This window comes from Notolepis coatsorum, assembly GCF_963971535.1.
Source record: "Notolepis coatsorum genome assembly, chromosome: 6".
Taxonomy (NCBI): Eukaryota; Metazoa; Chordata; class Actinopteri; order Aulopiformes; family Paralepididae; genus Notolepis; species Notolepis coatsorum.
This window is the reverse complement of record NC_140170.1, coordinates 15,594,890-15,622,279: the sequence shown is the minus strand read 5'-3', so window position 1 is coordinate 15,622,279 and position 27,390 is coordinate 15,594,890. Positions and strand designations below refer to the sequence as shown.

Below are 27,390 nucleotides of genomic sequence, written 5' to 3'. Positions count from 1 at the left end.
TGCCACACTACAGAAGGTTAACCTTTCACTGCCACACTACAGAAGGTTAACCCTTTACTATCACACTACAGAAGGTTAACCCTTTACTATCACACTACCGACGATTACCGCTGCCTTCTGGCAGTGAAAGGGTCAACCGTTGGTAGTGTGATAGTAAAGGGTTAACCTTCTGCAGTGTGGCAGTGAAAGGGTTAACCTACTGTGTATTGTTGCAGTGAAAGGGTTAACCGCTTCGTAGTGTGAAAGTGAAAGGGTTAAAGGCCCAATCCGCGATACAAATGTAAACAAAAGTAGGCCGCATGGAAGCTAAAACGGAACGTGTACCGCATTTCATGGCTATAAAAGCTATGTTTGCGTGTGGATTATTTTAATGTTTTTTGAGTTTTACATTTAGTGGACGACGCTTTTATCCCAAGTGACTTTACGAACTGTGTGCAACAAAGCCATCAAGGCGAAGGGGTTCAACCTCTGGTGGTCACTGATAATTGGTATTGTTTGTTTAACAGTGCCAAACTCAAGTGCTTCACTTGGAGCATAGACAATACAATTGTATATGTATGTTTTTTAGGAGGTGTGGTTGGAGGGAGGAGGTGTGGTTGGAGGGAGGAGGTGGGAGGTGTGGTTGGAGGTGGGAGGTGTGGTTGGAGGGAGGAGGTGTGGTTGGAGGTGGGAGGTGTGGTTGGAGGGAGGAGGTGTGGTTGGAGGGAGGAGGTGTGGTTGGAGGTGGGAGGTGTGGTTGGAGGTGGGAGGTGTGGTTGGAGGGAGGAGGTGTGGTTGGAGGTGGGAGGTGTGGTTGGAGGGAGGAGGTGTGGTTGGAGGGAGGAGGTGTGGTTGGAGGGAGGAGGTGTGGTTGGAGGGAGGAGGTGTGGTTGGAGGGAGGAGGTGTGGTTGGAGGTGGGAGGTGTGGTTGGAGGGAGGAGGTGTGGTTGGAGGGGGGAGGTGTGGTTGGAGGGAGGAGGTGTGGTTGGAGGGAGGAGGTGTGGTTGGAGGGAGGAGGTGTGGTTGGAGGGAGGAGGTGTGGTTGGAGGTGGGAGGTGTGGTTGGAGGGAGGAGGTGTGGTTGGAGGGAGGAGGTGTGGTTGGAAGGAGGAGGTGTGGTTGGAGGGAGGAGGTGTGGTTGGAGGGAGGAGGTGTGGTTGGAGGGGGGAGGTGTGGTTGGAGGGAGGAGGTGTGGTAGCACCTTGCATGGTTGCTTCCGCCTGTCGGTGTGTGAATGAGTGAATGTGAGGCATAAGTTGCAAAGCGTGAACAGATACTCACCTGAGCCACCGCCGGGTCCAGGTTGTTCATTATCATGAGCATGATGGCTGCCGCCTGCCGTGTGCGACAGGGGTACTGGTCTATAGGGTACGCTCTGTAGAGACAAGACAGGGGTACTGGTCTAGAGGGTACGCTCTGTAGAGACAAGACAGGGGTAGTGGTCTAGAGGGTACGCTCTGTAGAGACAAGACAGGGGTAGTGGTCTAGAGGGTACGCTCTGTAGAGACAAGACAGGGGTAGTGGTCTAGAGGGTACGCTCTGTAGAGACAAGACAGGGGTAGTGGTCTAGAGGGTACGCTCTGTAGAGACAAGACAGGGGTAGTGACTAGAGGGTACGCTCTGTAGAGACAAGACAGGGGTAGTGGTCTAGAGGGTACGCTCTGTAGAGACAAGACAGGGGTACTGGTCTAGAGGGTACGCTCTGTAGAGACAAGACAGGGGTAGTGGTCTAGAGGGTACGCTCTGTAGAGACAAGACAGGGGTAGTGGTCTAGAGCAGTGATTCCCAACCTGGGGTCCGCGGACCCCTGGGGGTCCGCCAGGGGGCGCAGGGGGTCCGCCAGACCACAGATGATTTGAGGTATTTTTTTTTTTTTTTTTTTTTTATCATCAGAAGCATGAATAGTCTCTCCACTACAATAAAAAAATAAAGATAAATAAATAAACATCTAGACATGATTTTTGAATGTTAACAGTAGGCTACCGGGTAGCCGCTAAAACGCGAATCAGTTGACTGTATCACTTTCCGTAGCTAGCCTAGCACGCTAGTTAACTTTCTCGGCTCGTCTGCAGTCAGCCGCCAGAGGCGAAAATGTGTGACAAACGAAAAGGAGATGATGGCAGCTCATCTGCAAAAAAAGTTAGGACCTACAGCAATCGCGAAAATTACATCACCATGGGCTTCACTGAGGGACCAGACAAACGACCTGAGTGTGTGATTTGTGGAGAAAAGTTGGCAAACTCGAGCCTGAAGCCCAGCAAGCTGAAGAGACATCAGGCGTCTAAGCACCCAGAAACCGTTGGGAAGGATCCAGACTTTTTTCGGAGGAAAGAACAGTCTCTCAAGGCGAACAAGCCTGTTGATGTTAGAGTAGCGTGGAGCAGGGGTGGCAGTGATTTACAGAAGGCTACCGAAGCCTCCTTTGAGTGTTCGCTTTTAATTGCAAAAGCAAAGAAACCGCACAATATTGGCGAGCAGCTCATCAAACCAGCCTGCATCAAAATGGTTTAGAAACTGTGCGGCCCACAGGTGGCGGATAAACTAAAATCAGTACCACTCTCGAACAATGTAGTGAAATACCGAATTGATAAGATGTCAAGTGATTGCGAGCAGCAGCTGTCAGAAAAGCTTAGAAAGGGTCCATTTGCCATACAACCAGTGGCGGCTCTACCACTAGGGGCGCTAGGGCGCCGACCCACCTGCTGGCCAGCTGCTGTTAAATCAGAGAAGAAGAGAATAAAACTTTTTCGTTTTTGTGTTTTATAGCCCTATAAATAATATAAACATGTTTAAAATTAATAATATTTACTCATTTTAAGTATGTTTGTATTTCCAATGCACAATATAACGTTATTATCTAAATTAAAAAAACACCGTTTTCCAGAGCAGGAAGTGACATCACGTTTTTTTTATTTTTTTATTTTTTCGTATTTCTCGGGGGCAATACGCGATAGCGCTCTGCGTGCGCGTCACAGTTTGATCGCTGTCTCCGTCACAGCCAATCAGTGCATACGGCGTTGTGCGTTGAAATATGACTATTATGTTGGAATCCGAGCGCGATTTGAAGCGGTCTAGCCAGCAGCGTGAACTTCCGTGAAGGATTTTCCATAGCCGCATTTCGCGGAGACGCTCTCTGATTGGCCGACGCCAGTATTTCTTTCCATGGCAGAATTTCACAGAGACGATCTCTGATTGGCCGAATCCAATTTCTAGCTTCTAGCTTGGTTGAGATAGTTGTGTTGTTGTGAGATGCATGCTGTTTGTCTTAGAGCGTGCCGTGCCGTGACTGCAAGTTCTTAAGCTTAGGCACTCTTTCAAAGTTGGTTAAGGTTAGAGTTTGTCTTAGAGCATGGCGATAGAACGCCAGGTAGTTTTGCAGTCTGTTCGAGCGGAAATGGACAACGGAATGTACTTGTTGAGTGTTGTGGCAACGAGCTCAGCTGAGCTAACACTTGGCTAACTGCTAACTTGGCCCTGGACGTTCAACTAAACCGTGAGTCTCTCTCTCTCTCTCTCTCTCTCTCTCTCTCTCTCTCTCTCTCTCTGTATCTGTATCAATCTTGGATGCAATAATAACGTTACTTACCACACTGACTATCTCGATGGCTCATTGATTTAACTACTGCAGCTCTCTCGGATTGAAAATACGTGGATTATGGCTTGTTCAATATCGTCTATGTTTGAATGAATGAATGAATGAATGAATGAGAACTTTATTAACAGATTGCAGAATGCGTACAATACAGTACGGCTCAATACACACAATTGTTAAGGGGATGCAGACCAGAGAAAGACGTTTGTCTTGTTTACATCAGGGTCCCAGATTTTCGATTCATATCGATAGTTTAATAGCTAGCCTTGGCTCGTTTAACAATATGCAAAATATGTGTACAGCCCTGTACTCATACTGAAGTTATTCTTGGTATATAATAGGTCTGATTGTGTAACGAATCGATTCCACGTCGCGCTGTGTGTGAGAGAGAGAAGGAGAGAGGGAGAGATCTGCCTGTGTTTGTAGACGGGCGAGTTTTGTTTCTAACTTTTCTATTTATATATTGTGTTTCAAGTTGTGAATTAGAGTCTAGACTATACTTTATTTGACTGGTTGTGTGTTGTTGTAGTAACAGCTGAGCGACTCGTTCATAAGAGCCGATTCATTGCCGTGAGCGTGAGTCGAATCGCTCACGTCTGGCAATGAGTGTTGCGTGGTACTGTACTGTACAAAATGTTTGGTATAGCGCCCCCTAGTGGCGAAACCCACCGGCCGCCACTGCATACAACTTGATGAAACTACAACTGTCGCAGACGAGGCTGTGCTCATCGTTTATGTGCAATATATTGAAAATGAGGATCTGAAGCAGGACATTCTCATGTCAGTCAACCTTACTACCACCACTCGAGGTGAGGATATTTTTACTGCAGTGAATTCTTACTTCATTCAACATAAATGCAAACCGTTCACCATTAGGGCCTGATTTGAGAGGATGAATACAGGATTTGAATATTGGCCAACATTTTGAAATACATAAGGTGCAAGATTAGATTTGTTGATTGAAGGCACAAGTCAAAGAAGCATAGTGGGTCTAATTATGATGCATATGCCTGTGTATAAGCAGTTTGTTATTAAAATGACAAAAAAAAAGGTATTAAACCCAGCTAGGACAGATTCTCTCTGCTACTGATTGGAATTTCCTGTCTCATATTTAGTTTAATTTGTTGCATTGATTTGTTCCATAAATGCAAACCGTTCACCATTAGGGACTGATTTGAGAGGATGAATACAGGATTTGAATATTGGCCAAACATTTTGAAATGCATATGGTGCAAGATGAGATTTGTTGATTGAAGGCACAAGTTAAAGAAGCATAGTGGGTCTAATTGTGATGCATATGCCTGTGTATAAGCAGTTTGTTATTAAAATGACAAAAAAAAGGTATTAAACCCAGCTAGGACAGATTCTCTCTGCTACTGATTGGAATTTCCTGTCTCATATTTAGTTTAATTTGTTGCATTGATTTGTTCCATAAATGCAAGCCGTTCACCATTAGGGCCTGATTTGAGAGGATGAATACAGCATTTGAATATTGGCCAAACATTTTGAAATGCATATGGTGCAAGATGAGATTTGTTGATTGAAGGCACAAGTCAAAGAAGCATAGTGGGTCTAATTGTGATGCATATGCCTGTGTATAAGCAGTTTGTTATTAAAATGAAAAAAAAAAAATTTTATGGTATCTTATTAGGAGGGGGTCCGCGAATTTCATCAGAGATGTTTGGGAGTCCCTGGGGGGAAAAAGGTTGGGAACCACTGGTCTAGAGGGTACGCTCTGTAGAGACAAGACAGGGGTAGTGGTCTAGAGGGTACGCTCTGTAGAGACAAGACAGGGGTAGTGGTCTAGAGGGTACGCTCTGTAGAGACAAGACAGGGGTAGTGGTCTAGAGGGTACGCTCTGTAGAGACAAGACAGGGGTAGTGACTAGAGGGTACGCTCTGTAGAGACAAGACAGGGGTAGTGGTCTAGAGGGTACGCTCTGTAGAGACAAGACAGGGGTACTGGTCTAGAGGGTACGCTCTGTAGAGACAAGACAGGGGTAGTGGTCTAGAGGGTACGCTCTGTAGAGACAAGACAGGGGTAGTGGTCTAGAGGGTACGCTCTGTAGAGACAAGACAGGGTGGTCTAGAGGGTACGCTCTGTAGAGACAAGACATGGGTACTGGTCTAGAGGGTACGCTCTGTAGAGACAAGACATGGGTACTGACTAGAGGGTACGCTCTGTAGAGACAAGACAGGGGTAGTGGTCTAGAGGGTACGCTCTGTAGAGACAAGACAGGGGTACTGGTCTAGAGGGTACGCTCTGTAGAGACAAGACATGGGTACTGACTAGAGGGTACGCTCTGTAGAGACAAGACAGGGGTACTGGTCTAGAGGGTACGCTCTGTAGAGACAAGACAGGGGTAGTGGTCTAGAGGGTACGCTCTGTAGAGACAAGACAGGGGTAGTGGTCTAGAGGGTACGCTCTGTAGAGACAAGACAGGGGTACTGGTCTAGAGGGTACGCTCTGTAGAGACAAGACAGGGGTAGTGGTCTAGAGGGTACGCTCTGTAGAGACAAGACAGGGGTACTGACTAGGGATGTTTGATATTGGCTTTTTTACCGAGATCCGATATACCGATATTGTCCAACTCTTAATTTCCGATACCGATATATGCCCCCCAAAAAACGGATAATTTTTTTTTTGTATCTACTTTTTCTCCCATTTTCTATTTTTCTCCCATCCCAATTTTGTATCGTCCAATTCTACCCTCCCCTGTCTCGAACGCTGTTAGGCCATGCCTCCCACTGGCCGGCTGCATTGTGGACGAAGCCATACATCACGTGTCCCCTCCGGTACTCGAGGAGGCAGCCGTCGCATCTTTTCACCTGCACAGCGCGATCTCTCAGCGTCGAGGGTCTGCGTTTTTGGAGGGTACGCCGCCCCCGTCGCTTCCTGATTCTGCTGCGCAGGCGCACCCACCGACCTGTAGGAGTCGCTGTCCACAACGTCCGATCCCCACCCATCAGCTTCCCACCCCCTAACACTGCCAATTGTATTAGTATGAACGACCAGCCAAGCCGGTAGCAACGCGGAGAGCTGGGCTCGAACCCAGCGTCTCCTGCGTTGGTGGTGAGCGCCTTGCCCACTGCACCACCTAGCCGCCCGACAAAAACGGAATAATTTCAGGTAATTAACATTACATATCTCTTGTCGTGGAATTAACACAACATTATGCATACTTTTTAGGGATGCACGATATTGATTTTTTGACACCGATACTTTATGCTCCTCAAGCCGATAACCGATATCGATAACCGATATTTATTGTATTATATATATTTTTTTAAATGTATATATATATTTTTTTTGATAAAATTTATTTTTATTTTTTTAGTATTTATAAGCTCCGACGTCATCGGTACTGCTATCGGTACTCGAGAAATTATGGAGTTTTTTTTTTAGGAATTTAAACGTCGCAAACTAATCTTGTTGGCCGTTTTCTATATCTCTCCTGCCTCGGTGTCTCTGCCTGCGCAAGGAGCGGGCTGTGCTCACTCACACACTCACTCACACACACACTCACACACACACACACACACACACGGGTGCTGCCGAGTACAGACAGCTCTGCTCTCATCATGGCGGACAGAACAAAACGTTCAAAAGTCTGGGTCTATTTTACTAAAGTCGATGCTGACAACGCTCGTTGCCACAAGTGCAACAAGACATTTGCCAGTAATGTATAAGCGCTGGTACTTGTCAATGTGGCTGGCGGGGAGCTAACGTTATTAGCCTGAGCTCCGAGTAGAATAATGGCCGACAATCCGGAGGTAAATAAACGAACGAGAGCTTCTGATTGGTGGTAAGAAGAAGAGGTGGGTGCAAGCTGTGGGACGTAATTGGCAGATCGACTGTCTGCCTCCGAATGTAACGTGACTACGTCACAGCCAAGAAAGGGAGCGCTGGATTTGTGAAAAACTCCCTGTTCCTAAACCACACGCTGTCAGTCGTACCACAGTACTGGCAAAACGGGAGGAGGCTATAATAAAAACAAGCGCCCTTCATCCAAATCCACCCACACCGGATTTCTTTTAACCAAAAAATTTATTATATATTATCGGAGCTATCAATAACGTTATCGGGTTTATCGGGATGACGTCATAATTGCTGATATCGGCCCGATAATTATCGGCCCGATAATTATCGTGCATCCCTAATACTTTTGACAATAAATTAAATAAGAATTTCTTCTTACTTGCTTGCCTGGGTAAATAAAGGTTAAATAAAAGGTAAAAAAAAATTTAAATTTTTTTTTTTACATTTTAATGCCAATATCGGTAGGCCGATAATATCGGACATCCCTAGTAGTGATCTAGAGGGTACGCTCTGTGGAGACAAGGCATACAGATGTACAGAGTTGTAGTATTAACATGTACAGTGATACAGGTATAAAGACACTATGGTAGTAAGTCATGCTGGCCAGCAGTGTAACTAGTAGGTAAGGGATGTGTACAGATATAGATATAGTATCTGATATGTAAAAAGGATTATATGCAGGTATGTACAGACGGATGTGGATATATATATATGGTAAGAATAAAGAGTGGGGGTCCGGGTCCTCACCTCAGGCGCGCGGCGGGGCAGAAGCGGTACATGTAGATGTGTCCGTACTGTCGCAGCTCCTGAGCAAACTCAGCAGCCAGTGTTGCATGATGGGAGGAAGGGAAGTAACGCAGGGCATTCCTCAACGCCAGCTGGAGGGAAGAGCAGCGGGGGGGGGAGAAGAGGGTAAAAATCATATATTTATGTCTAGTAAACATATTTTATTGTATATATATATATATATATATATATATATATATATATATATATATATATATATATATATATATATATATATATATATATGCAATAAATAATATATATATATATATGTATGTCTAGTAAACATATTTTATTTCATATATATGTCTAGTAAGCATATATTTTATTGCATATATATATATATATGTCTAGTAAACATATTTTATTGCATATATATATATATATATTAGGGCTGACCCCTAAGTCGACTAATCGGTCGAAAGGAGCCGTAGTCGACTGGCCAACCTCTTAGCCGAATATAATAAAAAAATATATATATATTTATCATTTATTTTTATTTTTTATTTTTTTTATCATTCTTTCCAAAAGAAAAGAGGCCTAGAAGCGTGGCTAACGCTAATGGCACGCATACCAGAGGCTAACTGCCTACGAAAACAGGCACAGAGGCACTGAAAGAGGATTTCACCCATCTAATTGAGCCGAATCTGGGTTTAACATGATTTGTGGAGCTCCCTCTGGTGTTGTGATCGTGGTATTCACTGACCTTTGGGAAGTATTTTGACATGTACATGTAGTGTATCTTGTAGACCAGGCCCATTGCAAGTTGCTGTACTCTGTCGTCTACTCTAAGCCATCCTAGGTTGTCAAAGTGGGCAGGGGTGAGGTGGGTTCTAGGAGTAAGGTCAAGTAGTAGTCTGACCAGTTTGTTTTGTGATGTTTGTAATCTTGTTTTTAGCGCCTTTGAGGTGCTTTGGTACCATGAGGTGCAAGCATAGTCGTAGTACCCTTGAATGAGTGCTCCTGCCAGAGTCTTCAGGGTATTCTTGTTTACCAGAGACGAGATCCGGTACAAGAATCGAGTTCGTTGGTTGACTTTTTTTATTACATTGGATGACATTTTAGAGATTAGCCTCTAGGATGGAACCCAGGTAGGTAATTTCGTCTTTCCTTGTGACAATATTGTCACCCACTGTAACTGAGAAGCCCTCGGTCTTACTGAGTTTGTTATTTGAACCGAAGAGAATGGACTCTGTTTTGCCCATGTGTAATGATAGTTTGTTATCATATGCGAGCCATATGCAGATTCTGCCTAGTTCCGAGCTGAGGGTTTTTTCAACCTGTAACTTGTTCTTGTCAGAGACCAGCAGGGCTGAGTCGTCCGCAAACAGGAACAAGTTGCAGTCACAAGCTGACGACATGTCATTTGCATAAATTAGGAACAGTAGAGGTCCTAGTATGCTTCCTTGTGGAACACCACAGCTCACTGTGAGGGGGGGGGGATAGGGTACCATTTACCTCCACAATCTGTTCCCTCCCCTCCAGGTAGGATTGCATCCAGCTCACTGATAGACTATAAAACCGATTGCTTTTAGCTTGTCAATCAGAATGGAGTGATTGACAGTGTCGAAGGCCTTTTGTAGGTCCAGCTTGACCATGCTGCAGTATTTGCCCGCGTCCACCTCTTGTTTGATGTGGTCGTTCAAATAGAGAAGGCATCTGTCAGTGGAGTGGGATGTTCTGAAGCCAGATTGGAATTCGTAGATTAGATTTTCTTTCCGCTAGGTACTTTTCGACCTGTTCGTAGACAATTTTTTCCATGACTTTTGAGATGGAGGTGAGCATGTTGGGCTAGCTTACTGTAGCATGTTGGGCTAGCTTACTGTAGCATGTTGGGCTAGCTTACTGTAGCATGTTGGGCTAGCTTACTGTAGCATGTTGGGCTAGCTTACTGTAGCATGTTGGGCTAGTTTACTGTAACATGTTGGGCTAGTTTACTGTAGCATGTTGGGCTAGTTTACTGTAGCATGTTGGGCTAGCTTACTGTAGCATGTTGGGCTAGTTTACTGTAGCATGTTGGGCCAGCTTACTGTAGCATGTTGGGCCAGTTTACTGTATCATGTTGGGCTAGTTTACTGTAGCATGTTGGGCCAGTTTACTGTAGCATGTTGGGCCAGTTTACTGTAGCATGTTGGGCCAGTTTACTGTAACATGTTGGGCCAGCTTACTGTAGCATGTTGGGCCAGCTTACTGTAGCATGTTGGGCCAGCTTACTGTAGCATGTTGGGCCAGCTTACTGTAGCATGTTGGGCCAGCTTACTGTAGCATGTTGGGCTAGTTTACTGTAGCATGTTGGGCTAGTTTACTGTAGCATGTTGGCCTAGTTTACTGTAGCATGTTGGGCCAGCTTACTGTAGCATGTTGGGCTAGCTTACTGTAGCATGTTGGGCTAGTTTACTGTAACATGTTGGGCTAGTTTACTGTAGCATGTTGGGCTAGCTTACTGTGGCATGTTGGGCTAGTTTACTGTAGCATGTTGGGCTAGTTTACTGTAGCATGTTGGGCTAGTTTACTGTAGCATGTTGGGCCAGCTTACTGTAGCATGTTGGGCTAGTTTACTGTAGCATGTTGGGCTAGCTTACTGTAGCATGTTGGGCTAGTTTACTGTAGCATGTTGGGCTAGCTTACTGTAACATGTTGGGCCAGCTTACTGTAGCATGTTGGGCTAGTTTACTGTAGCATGTTGGGCTAGCTTACTGTAGCATGTTGGGCTAGCTTACTGTAGCATGTTGGGCTAGCTTACTGTAGCATGTTGGGCCAGCTTACTGTGGCATGTTGGGCTAGTTTACTGTAGCATGTTGGGCTAGTTTACTGTAGCATGTTGGGCTAGTTTACTGTAGCATGTTGGGCCAGCTTACTGTAGCATGTTGGGCTAGTTTACTGTAGCATGTTGGGCCAGCTTACTGTAGCATGTTGGGCTAGCTTACTGTAGCATGTTGGGCTAGCTTACTGTAGCATGTTGGGCTAGCTTACTGTAGCATGTTGGGCTAGCTTACTGTAGCATGTTGGGCCAGCTTACTGTAGCATGTTGGGCTAGCTTACTGTAGCATGTTGGGCTAGCTTACTGTAGCATGTTGGGCTAGCTTACTGTAGCATGTTGGGCTAGCTTACTGTAGCATGTTGGGCTAGCTTACTGTAACATGTTGGGCCAGCTTACTGTAGCATGTTGGGCTAGCTTACTGTAGCATGTTGGGCCAGCTTACTGTAGCATGTTGGGCTAGCTTACTGTAGCATGTTGGGCTAGCTTACTGTAGCATGTTGGGCCAGCTTACTGTAGCATGTTGGGCTAGCTTACTGTAACATGTTGGGCTAGCTTACTGTAGCATTTTGGGACAGTTTACTGTAGCATGTTGGGCTAGTTTACTGTAACATGTTGGGCCAGCTTACTGTAGCATGTTGGGCTAGTTTACTGTTACATGTTGGGCCAGCTTACTGTAGCATGTTGGGCTAGTTTACTGTAGCATGTTGGGCTAGCTTACTGTAGCATGTTGGGTCAGCTTACTGTAGCATGTTGGGCCAGTTTACTGTAGTATGTTGGGCCAGTTTACTGTAGCATGTTGGGCTAGTTTACTGTAGCATGTTGGGCCAGCTTACTGTAGCATGTTGGGCCAGCTTACTGTAGCATGTTGGGCTAGTTTACTGTAGCATGTTGGGCCAGCTTACTGTAGCATGTTGGGCCAGCTTACTGTAGCATGTTGGGCCAGCTTACTGTAGCATGTTGGGCCAGTTTACTGTAGCATGTTGGGCTAGTTTACTGTAGCATGTTGGGCTAGCTTACTGTAGCATGTTGGGCCAGTTTACTGTAGCATGTTGGGCCAGCTTACTGTAGCATGTTGGGCTAGCTTACTGTAGCATGTTGGGCTAGCTTACTGTAGCATGTTGGGCTAGCTTACTGTAGCATGTTGGGCCAGTTTACTGTAGCATGTTGGGCCAGCTTACTGTAGCATGTTGGGCTAGCTTACTGTAGCATGTTGGGCTAGCTTACTGTAGCATGTTGGGCTAGCTTACTGTAGCATGTTGGGCTAGTTTACTGTAACATGTTGGGCTAGTTTACTGTAGCATGTTGGGCTAGTTTACTGTAACATGTTGGGCCAGTTTACTGTAGCATGTTGGGCCAGCTTACTGTAGCATGTTGGGCCAGTTTACTGTAGCATGTTGGGCCAGTTTACTGTAGCATGTTGGGCCAGCTTACTGTAGCATGTTGGGCCAGCTTACTGTAACATGTTGGGCTAGTTTACTGTAGCATGTTGGGCCAGCTTACTGTAGCATGTTGGGCCAGCTTACTGTAGCATGTTGGGCTAGCTTACTGTAGCATGTTGGGCTAGCTTACTGTAGCATGTTGGGCCATCTTACTGTAGCATGTTGGGCTAGCTTACTGTAACATGTTGGGCTAGTTTACTGTAGCATGTTGGGCCAGCTTACTGTAGCAATGTGTAGCATGTTGGGCCAGTTTACTGTAACATGTTGGGCTAGCTTACTGTAGCATGTTGGGCTAGTTTACTGTAGCATGTTGGGCTAGCTTACTGTAGCATGTTGGGCTAGCTTACTGTAGCATGTTGGGCTAGCTTACTGTAGCATGTTGGGCTAGTTTACTGTAGCATGTTGGGCTAGTTTGCTGTAGCATGTTGGGCTAGCTTACTGTAGCATGTTGGGCTAGCTTACTGTAGCATGTTGGGCTAGCTTACTGTAGCATGTTGGGCCAGTTTACTGTAGCATGTTGGGCCAGCTTACTGTAGCATGTTGGGCTAGCTTACTGTAGCATGTTGGGCTAGCTTACTGTAGCATGTTGGGCTAGCTTACTGTAGCATGTTGGGCTAGTTTACTGTAACATGTTGGGCTAGTTTACTGTAGCATGTTGGGCTAGTTTACTGTAACATGTTGGGCCAGTTTACTGTAGCATGTTGGGCCAGCTTACTGTAGCATGTTGGGCCAGTTTACTGTAGCATGTTGGGCCAGTTTACTGTAGCATGTTGGGCCAGCTTACTGTAGCATGTTGGGCCAGCTTACTGTAACATGTTGGGCTAGTTTACTGTAGCATGTTGGGCCAGCTTACTGTAGCATGTTGGGCCAGCTTACTGTAGCATGTTGGGCTAGCTTACTGTAGCATGTTGGGCTAGCTTACTGTAGCATGTTGGGCCATCTTACTGTAGCATGTTGGGCTAGCTTACTGTAACATGTTGGGCTAGTTTACTGTAGCATGTTGGGCCAGCTTACTGTAGCATGTTGGGCCAGTTTACTGTAACATGTTGGGCTAGCTTACTGTAGCATGTTGGGCTAGTTTACTGTAGCATGTTGGGCTAGCTTACTGTAGCATGTTGGGCTAGCTTACTGTAGCATGTTGGGCTAGCTTACTGTAGCATGTTGGGCTAGTTTACTGTAGCATGTTGGGCTAGTTTGCTGTAGCATGTTGGGCTAGCTTACTGTAGCATGTTGGGCTAGCTTACTGTAGCATGTTGGGCTAGCTTACTGTAGCATGTTGGGCTAGCTTAATGTAACATGTTGGGCTAGTTTACTGTAGCATGTTGGGCTAGTTTACTGTAGCATGTTGGGCTAGCTTACTGTAGCATGTTGGGCCAGTTTACTGTAGCATGTTGGGCTAGTTTGCTGTAGCATGTTGGGCTAGCTTACTGTAGCATGTTGGGCTAGCTTACTGTAGCATATTGGGCCAGCTTACTGTAGCATGTTGGGCCTGTTTACTGTAGCATGTTGGGCTAGTTTACTGTAGCATGTTGGGCTAGTTTACTGTAGCATGTTGGGCTAGCTTACTGTAGCATGTTGGGCCAGTTTACTGTAGCATGTTGGGCTAGTTTACTGTAGCATGTTGGACTAGTTTACTGTAGCATGTTGGGCCAGCTTACTGTAGCATGTTGGGCTAGCTTACTGTAACATGTTGGGCTAGTTTACTGTAGCATGTTGGGCCAGCTTACTGTAGCATGTTGGGGCAGTTTACTGTAGCATGTTGGGCTAGTTTGCTGTAGCATGTTGGGCCAGTTTACTGTAGCATGTTGGGCTAGTTTACTGTAGCATGTTGGGCTAGTTTACTGTAGCATGTTGGGCTAGCTTACTGTAGCATGTTGGGCCAGCTTACTGTAGCATGTTGGGCCAGTTTACTGTAGCATGTTGGGCTAGCTTACTGTAGCATGTTGGGCCAGCTTACTGTAGCATGTTGGGCTAGCTTACTGTAGCATGTTGGACTAGCTTACTGTAGCATGTTGGGCTAGTTAACTGTAGCATGTTGGGCTAGCTTACTGTAGCATGTTGGGCCAGCTTACTGTAGCATGTTGGGCTAGTTTACTGTAGCATGTTGGACTAGCTTACTGTAGCATGTTGGGCTAGTTTACTGTAGCATGTTGGGCCAGCTTACTGTAGCATGTTGGGCTAGTTTACTGTAGCATGTTGGGCTAGCTTACTGTAGCATGTTGGGCTAGCTTACTGTAGCATGTTGGGCTAGCTTACTGTAGCATGTTGGACTAGCTTACTGTAGCATGTTGGGCTAGCTTACTGTAGCATGTTGGGCTAGCTTACTGTAGCATGTTGGGCTAGCTTACTGTAGCATGTTGGGCTAGTTTGCTGTAGCATGTTGGGCTAGTTTACTGTAGCATGTTGGGCTAGCTTACTGTAGCATGTTGGGCTAGCTTACTGTAGCATGTTGGGCCAGTTTACTGTAGCATGTTGGGTTAGCTTACTGTAGCATGTTGGGCTAGCTTACTGTAGCATGTTGGGCTAGCTTACTGTAACATGTTGGGCTAGCTTACTGTAGCATGTTGGGCTAGTTTACTGTAGCATGTTGGGCTAGTTTACTGTAACATGTTGGGCCAGTTTACTGTAACATGTTGGGCTAGTTTACTGTAACATGTTGGGCTAGCTTACTGTAGCATGTTGGGCCAGTTTACTGTAGCATGTTGGGCTAGTTCACTGTAGCATGTTGGGCTAGTTTACTGTAACATGTTGGGCCAGTTTACTGTAGCATGTTGGGCCAGTTTACTGTAGCATGTTGGGCCAGCTTACTGTAGCATGTTGGACTAGTTTACTGTAGCATGTTGGGCCAGTTTACTGTAGCATGTTGGGCCAGTTTACTGTAGCATGTTGGGCCAGTTTACTGTAGCATGTTGGGCTAGTTTACTGTAGCATGTTGGGCTAGCTTACTGTAGCATGTTGGGCCAGCTTACTGTAGCATGTTGGGCTAGTTTACTGTAGCATGTTGGACTAGCTTACTGTAGCATGTTGGGCTAGTTTACTGTAGCATGTTGGGCCAGCTTACTGTAGCATGTTGGGCTAGTTTACTGTAGCATGTTGGGCTAGCTTACTGTAGCATGTTGGGCTAGCTTACTGTAGCATGTTGGACTAGCTTACTGTAGCATGTTGGGCTAGCTTACTGTAGCATGTTGGGCTAGCTTACTGTAGCATGTTAGGCTAGTTTACTGTAGCATGTTGGGCTAGTTTACTGTAGCATGTTGGGCTAGTTTGCTGTAGCATGTTGGGCTAGTTTACTGTAGCATGTTGGGCTAGCTTACTGTAGCATGTTGGGCCAGCTTACTGTAGCATGTTGGGCTAGCTTACTGTAGCATGTTGGGCCAGTTTACTGTAGCATGTTGGGCTAGCTTACTGTAGCATGTTGGGCTAGCTTACTGTAGCATGTTGGGCTAGCTTACTGTAGCATGTTGGGCTAGTTTACTGTAGCATGTTGGGCTAGTTTACTGTAGCATGTTGGGAGTTTACTGTAACATGTTGGGCCAGTTTACTGTAACATGTTGGGCTAGCTTACTGTAGCATGTTGGGCCAGTTTACTGTAGCATGTTGGGCTAGTTTACTGTAGCATGTTGGGCTAGTTTACTGTAACATGTTGGGCTAGTTTACTGTAGCATGTTGGGCTAGTTTACTGTAACATGTTGGGCCAGCTTACTGTAGCATGTTGGGCTAGCTTACTGTAGCATGTTGGGCCAGTTTACTGTAGCATGTTGGGCCAGTTTACTGTAGCATGTTGGGCTAGCTTACTGTAGCATGTTGGACTAGTTTACTGTAGCATGTTGGGCCAGTTTACTGTAGCATGTTGGGCCAGTTTACTGTAGCATGTTGGGCCAGTTTACTGTAGCATGTTGGGCCAGTTTACTGTAGCATGTTGGGCCAGTTTACTGTAGCATGTTGGGCTAGTTTACTGTAGCATGTTGGGCCAGCTTACTGTAGCATGTTGGGCCAGTTTACTGTAGCATGTTGGGCCAGTTTACTGTAACATGTTGGGCTAGCTTACTGTAGCATGTTGGGCTAGCTTACTGTAGCATGTTGGGCCAGTTTACTGTAGCATGTTGGGCTAGCTTACTGTAGCATGTTGGGCTAGCTTACTGTAACATGTTGGGTCAGCTTACTGTAGCATGTTGGGCTAGCTTACTGTAGCATGTTGGGCCAGCTTACTGTAGCATGTTGGGCCAGCTTACTGTAGCATGTTGAGCCAGCTTACTGTAGCATGTTGGGCTAGTTTACTGTAGCATGTTGGGCCAGTTTACTGTAACATGTTGGGCTAGCTTACTGTAGCATGTTGGGCCAGCTTACTGTAGCATGTTGGGCCAACTTACTGTAGCATGTTGGGCTAGTTTGCTGTAGCATGTTGGGCCAGCTTACTGTAGCATGTTGGGCCAGCTTACTGTAGCATGTTGGGCTAGTTTGCTGTAGCATGTTGGGCTAGTTTACTGTAGCATGTTGGGCTAGTTTACTGTAGCATGTTGGGCTAGTTTGCTGTAGCATGTTGGGCTAGTTTACTGTAGCATGTTGGGCTAGTTTACTGTAGCATGTTGGGCTAGTTTACTGTAGCATGTTGGGCTAGTTTACTGTAGCATGTTGGGCTAGCTTACTGTAGCATGTTGGGCTAGCTTACTGTAGCATGTTGGGCCAGCTTACTGTAGCATGTTGGGCTAGTTTACTGTAGCATGTTGGGCTAGTTTACTGTAGCATGTTGGGCTAGCTTACTGTAGCATGTTGGGTCAGCTTACTGTAGCATGTTGGGCCAGTTTACTGTAGTATGTTGGGCCAGTTTACTGTAGCATGTTGGGCTAGTTTACTGTAGCATGTTGGGCCAGCTTACTGTAGCATGTTGGGCCAGCTTACTGTAGCATGTTGGGCTAGTTTACTGTAGCATGTTGGGCCAGCTTACTGTAGCATGTTGGGCCAGCTTACTGTAGCATGTTGGGCCAGCTTACTGTAGCATGTTGGGCCAGTTTACTGTAGCATGTTGGGCTAGTTTACTGTAGCATGTTGGGCTAGCTTACTGTAGCATGTTGGGCCAGTTTACTGTAGCATGTTGGGCCAGCTTACTGTAGCATGTTGGGCTAGCTTACTGTAGCATGTTGGGCTAGCTTACTGTAGCATGTTGGGCTAGCTTACTGTAGCATGTTGGGCCAGTTTACTGTAGCATGTTGGGCCAGCTTACTGTAGCATGTTGGGCTAGCTTACTGTAGCATGTTGGGCTAGCTTACTGTAGCATGTTGGGCTAGCTTACTGTAGCATGTTGGGCTAGTTTACTGTAACATGTTGGGCTAGTTTACTGTAGCATGTTGGGCTAGTTTACTGTAACATGTTGGGCCAGTTTACTGTAGCATGTTGGGCCAGCTTACTGTAGCATGTTGGGCCAGTTTACTGTAGCATGTTGGGCCAGTTTACTGTAGCATGTTGGGCCAGCTTACTGTAGCATGTTGGGCCAGCTTACTGTAACATGTTGGGCTAGTTTACTGTAGCATGTTGGGCCAGCTTACTGTAGCATGTTGGGCCAGCTTACTGTAGCATGTTGGGCTAGTTTACTGTAGCATGTTGGGCTAGCTTACTGTAGCATGTTGGGCTAGCTTACTGTAGCATGTTGGGCTAGCTTACTGTAGCATGTTGGGCTAGTTTACTGTAGCATGTTGGGCTAGTTTGCTGTAGCATGTTGGGCTAGCTTACTGTAGCATGTTGGGCTAGCTTACTGTAGCATGTTGGGCTAGCTTACTGTAGCATGTTGGGCCAGTTTACTGTAGCATGTTGGGCCAGCTTACTGTAGCATGTTGGGCTAGCTTACTGTAGCATGTTGGGCTAGCTTACTGTAGCATGTTGGGCTAGCTTACTGTAGCATGTTGGGCTAGTTTACTGTAACATGTTGGGCTAGTTTACTGTAGCATGTTGGGCTAGTTTACTGTAACATGTTGGGCCAGTTTACTGTAGCATGTTGGGCCAGCTTACTGTAGCATGTTGGGCCAGTTTACTGTAGCATGTTGGGCCAGTTTACTGTAGCATGTTGGGCCAGCTTACTGTAGCATGTTGGGCCAGCTTACTGTAACATGTTGGGCTAGTTTACTGTAGCATGTTGGGCCAGCTTACTGTAGCATGTTGGGCCAGCTTACTGTAGCATGTTGGGCTAGCTTACTGTAGCATGTTGGGCTAGCTTACTGTAGCATGTTGGGCCATCTTACTGTAGCATGTTGGGCTAGCTTACTGTAACATGTTGGGCTAGTTTACTGTAGCATGTTGGGCCAGCTTACTGTAGCATGTTGGGCCAGTTTACTGTAACATGTTGGGCTAGCTTACTGTAGCATGTTGGGCTAGTTTACTGTAGCATGTTGGGCTAGCTTACTGTAGCATGTTGGGCTAGCTTACTGTAGCATGTTGGGCTAGCTTACTGTAGCATGTTGGGCTAGTTTACTGTAGCATGTTGGGCTAGTTTGCTGTAGCATGTTGGGCTAGCTTACTGTAGCATGTTGGGCTAGCTTACTGTAGCATGTTGGGCTAGCTTACTGTAGCATGTTGGGCTAGCTTAATGTAACATGTTGGGCTAGTTTACTGTAGCATGTTGGGCTAGTTTACTGTAGCATGTTGGGCTAGCTTACTGTAGCATGTTGGGCCAGTTTACTGTAGCATGTTGGGCTAGTTTGCTGTAGCATGTTGGGCTAGCTTACTGTAGCATGTTGGGCTAGCTTACTGTAGCATATTGGGCCAGCTTACTGTAGCATGTTGGGCCTGTTTACTGTAGCATGTTGGGCTAGTTTACTGTAGCATGTTGGGCTAGTTTACTGTAGCATGTTGGGCTAGCTTACTGTAGCATGTTGGGCCAGTTTACTGTAGCATGTTGGGCTAGTTTACTGTAGCATGTTGGACTAGTTTACTGTAGCATGTTGGGCCAGCTTACTGTAGCATGTTGGGCTAGCTTACTGTAACATGTTGGGCTAGTTTACTGTAGCATGTTGGGCCAGCTTACTGTAGCATGTTGGGGCAGTTTACTGTAGCATGTTGGGCTAGTTTGCTGTAGCATGTTGGGCCAGTTTACTGTAGCATGTTGGGCTAGTTTACTGTAGCATGTTGGGCTAGTTTACTGTAGCATGTTGGGCTAGCTTACTGTAGCATGTTGGGCCAGCTTACTGTAGCATGTTGGGCCAGTTTACTGTAGCATGTTGGGCTAGCTTACTGTAGCATGTTGGGCCAGCTTACTGTAGCATGTTGGGCTAGCTTACTGTAGCATGTTGGACTAGCTTACTGTAGCATGTTGGGCTAGTTAACTGTAGCATGTTGGGCTAGCTTACTGTAGCATGTTGGGCCAGCTTACTGTAGCATGTTGGGCTAGTTTACTGTAGCATGTTGGACTAGCTTACTGTAGCATGTTGGGCTAGTTTACTGTAGCATGTTGGGCCAGCTTACTGTAGCATGTTGGGCTAGTTTACTGTAGCATGTTGGGCTAGCTTACTGTAGCATGTTGGGCTAGCTTACTGTAGCATGTTGGGCTAGCTTACTGTAGCATGTTGGACTAGCTTACTGTAGCATGTTGGGCTAGCTTACTGTAGCATGTTGGGCTAGCTTACTGTAGCATGTTGGGCTAGCTTACTGTAGCATGTTGGGCTAGTTTGCTGTAGCATGTTGGGCTAGTTTACTGTAGCATGTTGGGCTAGCTTACTGTAGCATGTTGGGCTAGCTTACTGTAGCATGTTGGGCCAGTTTACTGTAGCATGTTGGGTTAGCTTACTGTAGCATGTTGGGCTAGCTTACTGTAGCATGTTGGGCTAGCTTACTGTAACATGTTGGGCTAGCTTACTGTAGCATGTTGGGCTAGTTTACTGTAGCATGTTGGGCTAGTTTACTGTAGCATGTTGGGCTAGTTTACTGTAACATGTTGGGCCAGTTTACTGTAACATGTTGGGCTAGCTTACTGTAGCATGTTGGGCCAGTTTACTGTAGCATGTTGGGCTAGTTCACTGTAGCATGTTGGGCTAGTTTACTGTAACATGTTGGGCCAGCTTACTGTAGCATGTTGGGCCAGTTTACTGTAGCATGTTGGGCCAGTTTACTGTAGCATGTTGGGCCAGCTTACTGTAGCATGTTGGACTAGTTTACTGTAGCATGTTGGGCCAGTTTACTGTAGCATGTTGGGCCAGTTTACTGTAGCATGTTGGGCCAGTTTACTGTAGCATGTTGGGCTAGTTTACTGTAGCATGTTGGGCTAGCTTACTGTAGCATGTTGGGCCAGCTTACTGTAGCATGTTGGGCTAGTTTACTGTAGCATGTTGGACTAGCTTACTGTAGCATGTTGGGCTAGTTTACTGTAGCATGTTGGGCCAGCTTACTGTAGCATGTTGGGCTAGTTTACTGTAGCATGTTGGGCTAGCTTACTGTAGCATGTTGGGCTAGCTTACTGTAGCATGTTGGACTAGCTTACTGTAGCATGTTGGGCTAGCTTACTGTAGCATGTTGGGCTAGCTTACTGTAGCATGTTAGGCTAGTTTACTGTAGCATGTTGGGCTAGTTTACTGTAGCATGTTGGGCTAGTTTGCTGTAGCATGTTGGGCTAGTTTACTGTAGCATGTTGGGCTAGCTTACTGTAGCATGTTGGGCCAGCTTACTGTAGCATGTTGGGCTAGCTTACTGTAGCATGTTGGGCCAGTTTACTGTAGCATGTTGGGCTAGCTTACTGTAGCATGTTGGGCTAGCTTACTGTAGCATGTTGGGCTAGCTTACTGTAGCATGTTGGGCTAGTTTACTGTAGCATGTTGGGCTAGTTTACTGTAGCATGTTGGGAGTTTACTGTAACATGTTGGGCCAGTTTACTGTAACATGTTGGGCTAGCTTACTGTAGCATGTTGGGCCAGTTTACTGTAGCATGTTGGGCTAGTTTACTGTAGCATGTTGGGCTAGTTTACTGTAACATGTTGGGCTAGTTTACTGTAGCATGTTGGGCTAGTTTACTGTAACATGTTGGGCCAGCTTACTGTAGCATGTTGGGCTAGCTTACTGTAGCATGTTGGGCCAGTTTACTGTAGCATGTTGGGCCAGTTTACTGTAGCATGTTGGGCTAGCTTACTGTAGCATGTTGGACTAGTTTACTGTAGCATGTTGGGCCAGTTTACTGTAGCATGTTGGGCCAGTTTACTGTAGCATGTTGGGCCAGTTTACTGTAGCATGTTGGGCCAGTTTACTGTAGCATGTTGGGCCAGTTTACTGTAGCATGTTGGGCTAGTTTACTGTAGCATGTTGGGCCAGCTTACTGTAGCATGTTGGGCCAGTTTACTGTAGCATGTTGGGCCAGTTTACTGTAACATGTTGGGCTAGCTTACTGTAGCATGTTGGGCTAGCTTACTGTAGCATGTTGGGCCAGTTTACTGTAGCATGTTGGGCTAGCTTACTGTAGCATGTTGGGCTAGCTTACTGTAACATGTTGGGTCAGCTTACTGTAGCATGTTGGGCTAGCTTACTGTAGCATGTTGGGCCAGCTTACTGTAGCATGTTGGGCCAGCTTACTGTAGCATGTTGAGCCAGCTTACTGTAGCATGTTGGGCTAGTTTACTGTAGCATGTTGGGCCAGTTTACTGTAACATGTTGGGCTAGCTTACTGTAGCATGTTGGGCCAGCTTACTGTAGCATGTTGGGCCAACTTACTGTAGCATGTTGGGCTAGTTTGCTGTAGCATGTTGGGCCAGCTTACTGTAGCATGTTGGGCCAGCTTACTGTAGCATGTTGGGCTAGTTTGCTGTAGCATGTTGGGCTAGTTTACTGTAGCATGTTGGGCTAGTTTACTGTAGCATGTTGGGCTAGTTTGCTGTAGCATGTTGGGCTAGTTTACTGTAGCATGTTGGGCTAGTTTACTGTAGCATGTTGGGCTAGTTTACTGTAGCATGTTGGGCTAGTTTACTGTAGCATGTTGGGCTAGCTTACTGTAGCATGTTGGGCTAGCTTACTGTAGCATGTTGGGCCAGCTTACTGTAGCATGTTGGGCTAGTTTACTGTAGCATGTTGGGCTAGTTTACTGTAGCATGTTGGGCTAGCTTACTGTAGCATGTTGGGCCAGCTTACTGTAGCATGTTGGGCCAGCTTACTGTAACATGTTGGGCTAGCTTACTGTAGCATGTTGGGCTAGCTTACTGTAGCATGTTGGGCTAGCTTACTGTAGCATGTTGGGCCATCTTACTGTAGCATGTTGGGCTAGCTTACTGTAGCATGTTGGGCTAGTTTACTGTAGCATGTTGGGCTAGCTTACTGTAGCATGTTGGGCTAGTTTACTGTAGCATGTTGGGCTAGCTTACTGTAGCATGTTGGGCTAGCTTACTGTAGCATGTTGGGCCAGCTTACTGTAGCATGTTGGGCCAGTTTACTGTAACATGTTGGGCCAGCTTACTGTAGCATGTTGGGCCAGTTTACTGTAACATGTTGGGCTAGTTTACTGTAGCATGTTGGGCCAGCTTACTGTAGCATGTTGGGCTAGTTTACTGTACAGTAGCATGTTGGGCCAGCTTACTGTAACATGTTGGGCTAGTTTACTGTAACATGTTGGGCCAGCTTACTGTAGCATGTTGGGCCAGTTTACTGTAACATGTTGGGCCAGCTTACTGTAGCATGTTGGGCCAGCTTACTGTAGCATGTTGGGCCAGCTTACTGTAACATGTTGGGCTAGTTTGCTGTAGCATGTTGGGCTAGCTTACTGTAGCATGTTGGGCTAGTTTGCTGTAGCATGTTGAGCCAGCTTACTGTAGCATGTTGGGCTAGTTTGCTGTAGCATGTTGGGCTAGCTTACTGTAGCATGTTGGGCTAGTTTGCTGTAGCATGTTGGGCTAGCTTACTGTAGCATGTTGGGCCAGCTTACTGTAGCATGTTGGGCCAGCTTACTGTAGCATGTTGGGCTAGCTTACTGTAGCATGTTGGGCCAGCTTACTGTAGCATGTTGGGCCAGTTTACTGTAGCATGTTGGGCTAGCTTACTGTAGCATGTTGGGCTAGCTTACTGTAGCATGTTGGGCCATCTTACTGTAGCATGTTGGGCTAGTTTACTGTAGCATGTTGGGCCAGCTTACTGTAGCATGTTGGGCTAGCTTACTGTAGCATGTTGGGCCAGCTTACTGTAGCATGTTGGGCCAGCTTACTGTAGCATGTTGGGCCAGCTTACTGTAGCATGTTGGGCCAACTTACGGTAGCATGTTGGGCTAGTTTACTGTAGCATGTTGGGCTAGTTTACTGTAGCATGTTGGGCCAGCTTACTGTAGCATGTTGGGCCAGCTTACTGTAGCATGTTGGGCTAGCTTACTGTAGCATGTTGGGCTAATTTACTGTAGCATGTTGGGCTAGCTTACTGTAGCATGTTGGGTCAGTTTACTGTAGCATGTTGGGCCAGTTTACTGTAGCATGTTGGGCTAGTTTACTGTAGCATGTTGGGCTAGTTTACTGTAGCATGTTGGGCTAGTTTACTGTAGCATGTTGGGCTAGCTTACTGTAGCATGTTGGGTCAGTTTACTGTAGCATGTTGGGCTAGCTTACTGTAGCATGTTGGGTCAGCTTACTGTAACATGTTGGGCTAGCTTACTGTAGCATGTTGGGCCAGTTTACTGTAGCATGTTGGGCCAGTTTACTGTAGCATGTTGGGCTAGCTTACTGTAGCATGTTGGGCTAGCTTACTGTAGCATGTTGGGCCAGTTTACTGTAGCATGTTGGCCTAGCTTACTGTAGCATGTTGGGCTAGTTTACTGTAGCATGTTGGGCTAGCTTACTGTAGCATGTTGGGCTAGTTTACTGTAGCATGTTGGGCTAGCTTACTGTAGCATGTTGGGCTAGCTTACTGTAGCATGTTGGGCTAGTTTACTGTAGCATGTTGGGCTAGTTTACTGTAGCATGTTGGGCTAGTTTACTGTAGCATGTTGGGCTAGTTTACTGTAGCATGTTGGGCTAGTCTACTGTAGCATGTTGGGCCAGCTTACTGTAGCATGTTGGGCCAGCTTACTGTAGCATGTTGGGCCAGCTTACTGTAGCATGTTGGGCTAGTTTACTGTAGCATGTTGGGCTAGTTTACTGTAGCATGTTGGGCCAGCTTACTGTAGCATGTTGGGCCAGCTTACTGTAGCATGTTGGGCCAGTTTACTGTAGCATGTTGGGCCAGCTTACTGTAGCATGTTGGGCTAGCTTACTGTAGCATGTTGGGCCAGCTTACTGTAGCATGTTGGGCTAGCTTACTGTAGCATGTTGGGCTAGCTTACTGTAGCATGTTGGGCCAGTTTACTGTAGCATGTTGGGCTAGCTTACTGTAGCATGTTGGGCCAGCTTACTGTAGCATGTTGGGCTAGCTTACTGTAGCATGTTGGGCCAGCTTACTGTAGCATGTTGGGCTAGCTTACTGTAGCATGTTGGGCTAGCTTACTGTAGCATGTTGGGCCAGTTTACTGTAGCATGTTGGGCTAGCTTACTGTAGCATGTTGGGCTAGTTTACTGTAGCATGTTGGGCTAGTTTACTGTAGCATGTTGGGCTAGTTTACTGTAGCATGTTGGGCTAGTTTACTGTAGCATGTTGGGCTAGCTTACTGTAACATGTTGGGCTAGTTTACTGTAGCATGTTGGGCTAGTTTACTGTAGCATGTTGGGCTAGCTTACTGTAGCATGTTGGGCTAGTTTACTGTAGCATGTTGGGCTAGCTTACTGTAGCATGTTGGGCTAGCTTACTGTAGCATGTTGGGCCATATTTGCCCAGAATAATATTATACTGTATATACAGTATATTTTGAGAATCATAGACACCTTCAGTTCTTTCCTTCAGACCTTTCCTTCAGACCTTTCCTTCACTTCTTTCCTTCAGACCTTTCCTTCACTTCTTTCCTTCAGACCTTTCCTTCACTTCTTTCCTTCAGACCCGTCCTTCACTTCTTTCCTTCAGACCTTTCCTTCAGACCTTTCCTTCACTTCTTTCCTTCAAACCTTTCCTTCAGACCTTTCCTTCACTTCTTTCCTTCAGGCCTTTCCTTCACTTCTTTCCTTCAGACCTTTCCTTCATTTCTTTCCTTCACTTCTTTCCTTCAGACCTTTCCTTCAGACCTTTCCTTCAGACCTTTCCTTCAGGCCTTTCCTTCACTTCTTTCCTTCAGACCTTTCCTTCAGACCTTTCCTTCACTTCTTTCCTTCAGACCTTTCCTTCAGACCTTTCCTTCACTTCTTTCCTTCAGACCTGTCCTTCACTTCTTTCCTTCAGACCTTTCCTTCAGACCTTTCCTTCACTTCTTTCCTTCAAACCTTTCCTTCAGACCTTTCCTTCACTTCTTTCCTTCAGGCCTTTCCTTCACTTCTTTCCTTCAGACCTTTCCTTCACTTCTTTCCTTCACTTCTTTCCTTCAGACCTTTCCTTCAGACCTTTCCTTCACTTCTTTCCTTCAGGCCTTTCCTTCACTTCTTTCCTTCAGACCTTTCCTTCAGACCTTTCCTTCACTTCTTTCCTTCAGACCTTTCCTTCACTTCTTTCCTTCAGACCTTTCCTTCAGACCTTTCCTTCACTTCTTTCCTTCACTTCTTTCCTTCAGGCCTTTCCTTCTCTTCTTTCCTTCAGACCTTTCCTTCAGACCTTTCCTTCACTTCTTTCCTTCACTTCTTTCCTTCAGACCTTTCCTTCACTTCTTTCCTTCAGACCTTTCCTTCACTTCTTTCCTTCAGACCTTTCCTTCACTTATTTCCTTCAGGCCTTTCCTTCACTTCTTTCCTTCAGACCTTTCCTTCAGACCTTTCCTTCACTTCTTTCCTTCAGACCTTTCCTTCACTTCTTTCCTTCAGACCTTTCCTTCACTTCTTTCCTTCAGACCTTTCCTTCAGACCTTTCCTTCACTTCTTTCCTTCAGACCTTTCCTTCACTTCTTTCCTTCAGGCCTTTCCTTCACTTCTTTCCTTCAGACCTTTCCTTCACTTCTTTCCTTCACTTCTTTCCTTCAGAACTCCGTTTCTCTTCTCAGTCTAACTGGAGTGTCTTATCGCTCTTAATCATTGACTGTGGCCTTTGCTCTGAGTTTGGGCAAACAGTCAGAAACCTGAAATTATCTATTTTTCTGGGAGGGACACAAGCAGAACAGCAGTTCCCCCACAGCCGGGACCGAGGAGCCGAGGAGGGGGACGTGCATCTGACCCAGTACATCACATTCCTGTGCATCTGACCCAGTACATCACATTCCTGTGTATCGGACCCAGTACATCACATTCCTGTGAATCTGACCCAATACATCACATTCCTGTGAATCTGACCCAATACATCACATTCCTGACTCCATTCTGCACATTATAGCATCTGCATACAGTGTTTTCCATAATAAAAGCTCCATTCACACTGCATCATAAAGGCTCCGTTCACACTGCATCATAAAGCGGCTCCGTTCACACTGCATCATAAAGGCTCCGTTCACACTGCATCATAAAGAGGCTCCGTTCACACTGCATCATAGAGGCTCCGTTCACACTGCATCATAGAGAGGCTCCGTTCACACTGCATCATAAAGCGGCTCCGTTCACACTGCATCATAAAGGCTCCGTTCACACTGCATCATAAAGAGGCTCCGTTCACACTGCATCATAGAGGCTCCGTTCACACTGCATCATAGAGAGGCTCCGTTCACACTGCATCATAAAGAGGCTCCGTTCACACTGCATCATAGAGAGGCTCCGTTCACACTGCATCATAAAGAGGCTCCGTTCACACTGCATCATAAAGAGGCTCCGTTCACACTGCATCATAAAGAGGCTCCGGTCACACTGCAGTGTTTTCCATAATAAAGGCTCCGTTCACACTGCATCATAAAGAGGCTCCGTTCACACTGCAGTGTTTTCCATAATAAAGGCTCCGTTCACACTGCATCATAAAGAGGCTCCGTTCACACTGCATCATAGTGAGGCTCCGTTCACACTGCATCATAAAGGCTCCGTTCACACTGCATCATAAAGAGGCTCCGTTCACACTGCACCATAGAGAGGCTCCGTTCACACT

General features: G+C 46.1%; 1 protein-coding gene across 1 annotated transcript in view; it reads right to left on the bottom strand.

Annotated features, from left to right (window-relative positions):
* Positions 1–27,390, bottom strand: part of uroc1 (urocanate hydratase 1) — a gene marked incomplete at both ends in the record, with an annotated part of 111,168 nt that overhangs the window by 77,713 nt on the left and 6,065 nt on the right. The window contains 2 exon segments of the mRNA XM_084315475.1: positions 1,260–1,353; positions 8,137–8,267. Of these exon segments, the coding sequence (XP_084171601.1) occupies positions 1,260–1,353; positions 8,137–8,267 (225 nt within the window).